The sequence below is a fragment of the Ptychodera flava genome, chromosome 21 (genome assembly GCF_041260155.1).
Source record: "Ptychodera flava strain L36383 chromosome 21, AS_Pfla_20210202, whole genome shotgun sequence".
NCBI classification, from domain to species: Eukaryota; Metazoa; Hemichordata; class Enteropneusta; family Ptychoderidae; genus Ptychodera; species Ptychodera flava.
This window is the reverse complement of record NC_091948.1, coordinates 895,800-905,385: the sequence shown is the minus strand read 5'-3', so window position 1 is coordinate 905,385 and position 9,586 is coordinate 895,800. Positions and strand designations below refer to the sequence as shown.

The 9,586-nt window shown below is 38.2% G+C and overlaps 1 protein-coding gene across 2 annotated transcripts; it reads right to left on the bottom strand.

Annotated features, from left to right (window-relative positions):
• LOC139121033 (uncharacterized) lies at nt 1-8,709 on the bottom strand. Of its 2 annotated transcripts, none has more exons than XM_070685617.1 (4): nt 8,492-8,709; nt 5,420-5,562; nt 3,194-3,336; nt 1-1,222 (listed from the first exon to the last, which is right to left on the bottom strand). In XM_070685617.1, the coding sequence occupies exons 2-4, from the start codon at nt 5,514-5,516 to the stop codon at nt 983-985; spliced, it is 480 nt and encodes a 159-aa protein (XP_070541718.1). In that variant the 5' UTR covers nt 5,517-5,562; nt 8,492-8,709; the 3' UTR covers nt 1-982. The 2 variants fall into 2 exon arrangements, with proteins under 2 accessions (XP_070541718.1, XP_070541719.1); XM_070685618.1 differs by having other exon boundaries at nt 6,979-8,659.
• Nucleotides 8,710-9,586: the final 877 nt, after the last annotated feature.

The following is a 9,586-nucleotide window of genomic DNA, read 5'->3' as shown; positions in this document are numbered from 1 at the left end:
TTTATTTACAACGTAGAATAATTTATTGACAGTTATTTACAAGATTCACCATTGTTAAAAACAATAAGAAAATGATCAGCTGGTTTTAATCTTCGTTCACGAAGACATGGCACTGTCAAATTTGGCAAAGTGAAAATGTAGAAAATGACGATGAGTAAACTGATTTCACTCACAATTATTTACAAAAACTCTACTTAATTGATTCCAATGAAGTTTGCGCTCTGGGTGACATTAATTTCAAACAAAATTTTCAGGTTCCCTCGGAAAGACGAATAGTAATAATTTGCTATGTAAAACTATACACCCCATTGTATTAAAACAGTTCCCTTTGTGTTTTACCGGTATGCAGAGATGCAAATATCTTTAAGGTTTCATTCGTCTCCATTCTATAGAGAGACATTTGTTTCCAGATTACGAGTTTGGTATTGTGTCGGAAAACGAGTGCTTTCTCAACAATCATTCCGATGAGAAATTAAAAAACAATACTTGAATCCCAGCTCCATCGTTGCAATGTCTGTGGTCGTCTGTAAACTGATTGATGGTATGGATACTTTAAAAAGAAATTACCTTATCGAAGTTTAGTGACGAAAATATGTCACCGTGTCATAAACTAGCAGTTTCTACCTACTGAACCCATGGAAACGACTGGTAAGTGCATTCAATACATTGTATCAGTGTCGAATTTGAAATACACCTAAATTATGCGTGAAATGCAGCTCAGTTGTCGATGCCGAAGAAAGCAGCTTGAGTGATAAAGCTTGTTTGCACTTGAACTTGGCTACATCAAGATCTAATAGTGATTTCTGAACTCTATTATTGTAATGGTCTAAACTTAATCTGGTGTGTAAGCGAACTAATCCTCGTGTCAGCATTTTCTCTGCCTCAATAGACATTACAGTCAAAACTTTATTTTACTGGCCCTGTGTCCAGTCTCTGAATAGTGCACTTTTTATACTACTGAAGGGCGCCATCACAAGGTATCCTATACACGACACAGGTTGGTACATATCATTACCAGGGCTGTGAGCACGAGGAACGCCACTGTCGTAGACTTGATGCCATTCCTTGTCGTAGAGTTGCAGAGATGCGAAGTGCAGCAGTACGAGCAAGTTTTGCGACCGTGTGATGCCTGCGTGCAATGTTGGTCGCCCGGACACTCCGATTCACAAAGACGATTGACGCCGACGACTTCGTCCGTTTCAGTGTCGTAAATCACGGTTTTCTGTAAAAAATATACATTTACATAGTTATACGACGAATACCCAGGTTTGAAAATGGCAATGATAACAGAAAGGGTACCTTTATATTCCTTGAAAGTACATATACGGTATGATTTTAATTAACGTCCCACTGTTCTTCAGCAAAGTGTCGACATTTCTGAGTAAGCATTAGCTTGTCCCTTAAAATCCAAAGTGTAGATTGTTTGTTTTAATCAGTTTGGTCCTCGGGCAAACGACACGAGACGCAAAAAACGATTTAAGATTTAAGACCCAGCACATCCCTATATCTTTAAGCATCGGATAAGCTATCGTCTCCTCCTTTCTTATGGATTATACATTTTCGTTTGGTTTTATTATCTAGATCAATATATACAGAAATGTATAAAAAGCTATCAGAAGGAACAAATCCCGAACATTTGCAACCTGCAACATATCTCTAACGAATTGTCCTACATAGAAAATGAGTTTCCATGTTTACACAAAGTCCTATGGAATAAAGTCTTGAACAAAAACACAAAACAAAACCGAGGAGAAAACGTTGAGTATCATGCGTAACTACATTGGTCGCAACTCTAAACCTGTCATCTAACATTCAGCTCGTCTGCGGTCTAAACGTTGATCATACTGGCGTTATTGAATTTTTCGATTGACAGCCATTTTTTGAGGGTTTTTCTTTGAAACTGCAATATAGACCAAACTTATGAAAGTAATTGAAGTGGGTCTTTTTTAACATGCGTTGTAAAAAATTTGGAAACTTCACACTTGCTTTGACATATCTTTCGAAATTAGGGCAGACGAAAGCAAGTAAGAACACTTCAGTTTTGCTTTTATTGTAAAATGACACCTTGCGGCAAGTTCACAGCAGCGGTATGTGAATAGTGACTTTCTATGCATTGACAAAATCAACATTTTCACGGCTACTTCTTGAACGTGTTATTCTGAAGTGGACTTAAGCTTACATGTCTAGCTTGTATGGTGACAGGGTTCAAAATTTAACAGTTCATAACGGCGACAGAATAAGAAAACCTTTAAGAAACCTTTATCTGAGAATCCGATGTAGGAATAAATTATTATCTGAGAATCCGATGTAGGTATAAATTATTAGCTGACCATGCCAGACAGCGTCGTACGTCTCAACAAAATGTCTTTTCTGGCTTTATTCAAATTTTGTGTGACGGTGAGCGAAAATACTGATTTTGGATCATGGATAGACACAGGTTGTGGATAAACTAGAAATTCATCTCAGTAGCCTAAATATTATGCCGAATAACCCTTCAATGGATAACGTAATAATACATGCATTTATTCGTTGTGATATTGTTAAAAACGTCCCTGTCTTCCTTTCAACATGTTGAATATGTTTCCAGAACTATAACCTGGTAGAATTTTAACCCTATGAGTCGGAAATCGATTAACACCTGAACGGTGGAGGGGGACGTACAAGATATAACATGTGGGACGAATAGTTGATGTTATAATGCAATGTCTTTGCAATGCCTAGCAGCCAACGCAAAATATACACAGTGACAACTGTTTTGAAATAAATGACGCGAAGTGCATGTCAGTTCGCACGGTCAAGCAAACGCAAAGTGGTGATATATATTCTTGTCTGTCTTATTTTGGAACGCCGAACCGCTGTCTTTACAGGAAAGTGGTAAATTGTAAGGCAGATTGCATCGTATGTTTCTATAACGTAGGGAGGCGTGTTTGATATTGAAGAGTTTTTGATCTCGATTCAGCCAATCTTCTTCACTTTCTTCACGATCTGCATGTGATGGGAGAATACTGTTCCTTTCTTTCTACAGTAATATCTTATCAATCTTTTTGCAATTTTTAGAATTATTTTGGTGTATCTATACCCTATTCGAAGATTAAGAAGGACAGTGTACATTGGTTGTACACATATATCGAAGCCTTGCATGTCTTCAAAGAACAAAAGAAGCAGGCTATAAGATTTCGTCGGCAAACCTTACCGTACAAGAACCCGCGCAGTTTTTATAGTGATAAATTTCTGTGTTGTCTGGGTTGAAACCATTGGCGCATGCTCCATCAACTCCGTCCTGGCCATGGCTGGAACTGCAGAAATAGCAGTCAAAGGTCTTGTATGTCGAACTGTCTGAAAATGATAATCAATACAAAGGCGACAAAGAATAAAGAAACTGCCATCAGGTTTGTTTATGTTCTGTGTACGGGTTTTTGTGACAGTGAATGTTGTAATAATAAGTTATAGACTTTCAATGTATATACAGGACTTTGAATCGCAGGCTGCAGTGAACCGGACTGCTAACAGTTTAATTCACTCACAGGTCCGCTCTATACACCAAACAACAATTGAATACCACTTACAAATGTATATCTTTCGGAGCAAGTGGATGCACTTCTTCTGTACAAAGACTAAACATAAAATCTATTCAGGATAACGACGCACCTAAGCCCGGGCCTTTAGACATGGGAGACAATCAAAATAGGGGACTTCCTTCAATCGTCTATAGATGGTTTCTACGCGGGATTTCTGATCTTCAGTTATTACTTTAGAGATTTAGAGTACTTCATTGGACAGATACTTTCTATAGGTATGTTGAGTCGGCGATGGGGTCAGTTGAATGAATGCGGCAACTGTAAAGCCAACAAGCTGTTGGCTGGTCGACTAGTCCGGACTAGGTACCATTATACTGCAGTTCTACATAAGTGTTCTTCCATACAGTACAGCTATTTACTGTGTGTATGGACAGTCAGACAACTTTCTATAGGGACAACCGAAAATATACGTCACAGTGGGTGGAGGAGGGGTAGGGACGTCTTGATCTCATCACAGGTGCTATTTTTTATGTTAATACGTTGGCCTATGTCATTACCAATAAAGATTTGTACTACCAACAGTGAGTGAATTCGGTCTTATCTCAGCACTGGTTTTGTAAAGATGTCTTTTTTGCTGTGGTACGACAGAAGATTCTTGCTGGTGCGTTCGTTGTTGACTTTGTCAAAGTTAATCCGGTGATAATCTGTTGTCAGCGTCCGCGGATTAGTAACTTACCCTTGCTTGCGTTGCACATAAGACGCACACTGGTGATAAATCTTAGCGTAAGATTATCGCAGGACCAATGCAGGACACAGTGAAGGACAAAAAGAAGTTTTTACAAAACCATTGCTAAGATAAGACCAAGACATCAGAGGTTGGTAGTATAAATCTTTATAGGGAATATCACAGTCCAACATATCAAAATAAAGTCAACAATAGTAACATGAAACTTTTGCTGAGACCAAGACACCCCCACCCCTGGGGACATTATAGCTATCTGATCACCTTCTTGACAAGTCAGCTATGTATCATATATCAGCATCAAAGCCAAGTTTGCTCAATCGTAGAGGTAGAAAGAAGCTGCCTCCATGGCTCTATCAAGTTGAAAACCATTGTTTTCACTCGATTTAGTGCAATACCAAAATAACAGAGCTTAAAACAACTGACCGATTATTACAAAAAAATAGCGCCACAGTATCTCATCACGATAATAGTGAAACCGCGTCCCTTTCATTCGAAGACGGAAATTTTAGAAGAAACCCTATTGACAGGAGATTTGAAACAAAGGTGTTTATTTCGAATTGTAATTTTAATTGTAAATCTTCGTAGCGGTTCCGGTCGAAGCTTTGTCTTGCAAATTGACTATGAACCATAGATAGTAGCTACAATACGGTACTTATTGAATGGCGCAACAAAGTTTTGTGAGGCGATTGCTAGTGTAGACGTGAAGCAATCAAATGACGCTTTCCTAAAGTAAAACCACAGACAGTCTACCGCCCCACTGTTTATGGCAGACCATGGTGCTGAAAAAGCTCCATGGGTAGACCACGGATGTACAAAAATAGACATCCATGGTTTCACTGGGCACCCATCGCTCGGCTTTTCTTAGCAGCAGTTACTGGTAGGCCAGGGCGTTCACCAAACGATCTACGCAACAGCCAATTGCAGTCTGCTAAAGTTAATTCCCTCAATTTATTCCGTTTTGATATTTATATGTCCATATATGCCTCAAAAATATCAAAACAAGGTTATCGCCTTGGTTCGTCTTCAGTAGCCGAGAATCTTGACATATTATAATTAGTAATATTATCAGTGCTACCAGTGCCGTAATTCAGTCTTTTCACTGCGTGAGTGTTGGCCTACCAGTAATAAAGGTTACTGATAGAATATATTCTCTTACCTTGACCACTCACGAGTTTTGATTCCTCGGCGGCGAACACCGTCGTTACGATGGCAACGAGCACTCCAAGGAGAGGCATGAAAATAAATCGTCCCATAATGTCGCGGCAGACAACTCAGACGTGTAAATCACCAGTACTGAATCTGTCAATAAAGTTAGCAAAAACAGAGTGTCAGTGTTCATGGAAATCAATTATCCAAACGTAGACAAATAGGCCGAGACTCCCGCATCGGAAAACATCCCTATTCCGTTGCCCCTCGACAAAACTGCGGTATTTGAAGTATACAATTGTTCAGCGAAAAAGTGAGCTGAGGCAGTTCGTATTGGGGAAGTTATCTCCACATCCGCATTAAGTATTCCTGAGATCGAAGTTCCGATTCTGAGGCATTTCCTCATATTAAATCTTACTACCAGTATGACACAAATACGACCAACGGACAATACACTTTTGAAGGGGTCCTTATTAAGATAAGATATATTGTGCAGGACAAGTAATGTGAACTGATTAGAGGGTAAGTAATTAGCTGTTCATAATTTGTCCTCCAAATGAATTTTTGACTTACCCTCCTGCATTTAAACTTCATTATACCCTCTCCCCACATATTTTTGCCTGTTCCCCTCCCAACTGTGAATTATTGAAGCTCCCCAGCCCTGTGGCTAAAAAATCTTGTGGATTTCCCCTGCCCTAAAAATTCCCTTAAAATTTTGAAGCCCCCTGCCTTGTGATAAAAAAAATGTCGATTTTTCCCTGCCCTGTAAAAAAATTACCCCGGTCCCCAAGCCAATAAATCGATATCTGCCCTGCCAGACAAAAAAAAACTATAATCTGCCCCCTGCTGGCTAAAATTATGTCCCCTGGCCAAGAAACATTAAAATTTTCCCTGCCCTCAAAAACTGCTTTTTCGATGAATAGCTCCGTTGGCTGCACCTGATGACACGACTTTGGAGTCGAATTTTACCCAGATTATTTACAAAACACTTTTATTCTTAATGTCCTCTCAAAGTAGATGCAAAGAATTACACTTTGTCCATTTGTTGTGTCTCTTTCATTACGTATGTCGACTACCCTACGCCGAGATATTGATATACGCTCCTTCGCAAGTCCGTGTATAGATTTCCCGTCTCGCGGTTATATGGTCAAAGATTTGAAAGCACAGCACCGTACATTTAGACAAACACTTCCAGGGCCAAACATTTCAAAATCCCATTTGCATAATTTCAATTGAAACACAAATGCAAATGTAAGCTATCAATGTGTTTATTATTTACTAATCTGTTGAAACATTCGCATCGTTTTACATCGGTTGTGCAGCAATTGTACACGAAGTGTCTCTGATAGTAATTTTGTGAACCAATTAACTGTAACAAGCGAACTCTTTTTTGCTTTAAAAATAAATTTATGAATAAATAAATAAATCAAAAGAAAAATAGATAAATACATACATACATACATACATACATACATACATACATACATACATACATACAAATAGTCGAATGAAAAGCAAAACAAGTAAACCATTAAATTAAATGTGTGAATAAATAATCAGAGGACTGACCTTGGGTAAACTTACATATTCGACCACACAACACTTCTGCGTGAACGCGAATGCAGAACTGTACATCATATATTTGGGAGTTCTATGCGACATTATTGAATGATTTGTGATGGCAATAAATATCTTATGAGAGATTACTTGATGTGAGTGCAAGCGCTTTTCAAACAAAAGGACAGACACAATCGAGTCACGATACGCCAGCAACGACCTCGAAAATTGGTATCCAACCTTCACGGCAACGAATTCAAACATCTGCGACGCAATAAGCCAGTGTTAAACGCGTAATCCATATGGAGCTCCTTAGAAATCGTAAAGGGTTGCGAATAAATCCTTTTGGTTGTTTACAAAGCAACGGCCGTATATATAACTTGTCTCAGAACAATAGCATGGTTCTCTAGACAAAGTCCGTACTGCCCTATCCTAGATACCTTTTAGCACGAACGTCACTATATATGACACCGAGATTAATCGTCAATAGGGTACAATGGGTTTGAAAGCACTGAGATCATCATGAAAAAATACTTTGTGTACGTGAAGAAAGACTGTGACGTCGAATTGTAGAAGAGTAGAGGTACGACTTGTACTGTCGACTGGAGGGGAAACATTCTAAGAGACAGTCTCCACAGACACTTTAAATTTTTATCTGGCTCTAATTTCGTGGAAATAAAAAAGAAACAGTTAGGTACCGATCAATGAATGTAAACGTTTCTGAGTTTTACAACTAAATGCGACGTTAACGAAGCCACGGCCAGCTTCTACGTTCACAAACTTCGTCGTCTTCCTATGCGAAGGTAGTTGGTTAAATCGTTTAATCATCGTGTACTGGAAGCGTTTTCGTATAGCTTACACATTTGATGGTGAAGCATATACAGACAGTGGAGCGGAAGATCTTCCTCTCCACTGTCTATGCACAGACCCTCGAAAATATCTTTCTCGAGGGTCTTTGGTCTATGGGCGAAGGAGAATTTGGAACATGCCCATGTGTTTCCATACACACGTTTGATCGATGCCTCAATCACACTGAAAATACAAGATGCCGCATCACAAAGAAAATTAACTAAGCTGTCATGTCTCAAGCAACGGCCCCTTCACGAGAATCTGTTGAAAAAGCACTACGATATTGCACTCTACATGCATATTCAGAAATAACACGGCTTCATGCTGGTCGTCATATGGCTTCTTTTTTATACAATATTCCTTTGATCCACCATACGCCTAGTATCAAGACTTGACTGCCTTAGAATAGTGTTCAGAGGATCTTTCAAAAAACGTCAGTAACCTCTCTCCCCTAAAATGACTCGCATTTTCGATAATTTTCCCCTCATTCCAAATGGTTAAACTGACTTTCAAGTTAAGTTGCTCAGCGATTTCGCTAGAGCGTAAACACAGACGCTGGTCTCTGTAACGGCTTCATATCGCGTAATTCCAGTGGCTGAGGTTCAAGGGCCAGCGGTAAATCGATTGTCGATGAATCGCACAATATACAAACACAGATTTACATGTGTATACGAACCTATGAACTCGACAACGCTTTCTCCCTCGCCGATGTCAAAGGATCAAATACGCTGGCCTATTGGAACCTCTTTGTAAGATATTTTGGGTTCAGGGTCAACTGAAAGTCATACTCGAAATTCAGCGGTTAACCAGCGCTAGTTCACTACCAACGTTGTCTGCGATAGTCAAGCGTCTCTTCTTTAAATACCAATAGAGCGCTACAATGGACGGGAAGTCATGTGACCACATCTATCGCGGAGGTCCGCCAATAAAATTTCCATATCAACAGTTGACCCACTTTTTCTGATAACGGCATCATTTATTGTACGGTGGCCCCTACACGCCACCGAACTCTATTACTTTTGAATATAAACTCTAATTTTTCTTGACAATATCTTTGATATTTGTAAGAGATTTTATTTCTCCACCACAAACTTTTAATTTTGTACGGGCATTGTATGAGTTACTTTAACTTCTCGAAAGTAGTTTTAGTTTTAACCATAAATAAAATATAATTCTCAAAAGTATTTTTTATTTTGTAAAACAAAAGTAAAATATTTTCAAGATAACAGACTCCCCTACACGTCATGGAAATTTATTACTTTTGAACATAAACTCATATTTCTTGGCAATATATTTAATATTTGTAAGAAATTTTATTTCTCCACAGCAAACTTTTATTTCTGAACGGGGAAACTTTATTTTTGGGGTAAACTGTTTTTAAAACTTTTAACAAAAACACTTTAACTTTTAAAAAATAACTTTAACTTTGAACAAAATATTTGTTTCTCAAAAACGTTTTTTATTTCGAAAAGAAGTAAAAATTGTTCACAGCAAGAGTTGAAGATTTTTGCTGAGCGCGAACTGAGTTACTTAAATGACATAACCTTATGTTTTTAAAGCAGAAAACTTAAATTCTTAAAGAAAAGTTTTATTTTTCAAGAGTAAAATTAATACCTTTATGGAAAAAAGATTTTCTCAGAGCAGCAAATTGAAATATAGTGAATAAAACTTTTTTCTCAATGGAGAGAAATTATTTTCTGAAGACAGCAAAACTAATTCCTTCAAGATATATTTTCTACATATGAGTGTGGTTTAAGAATTTGGTAAAACT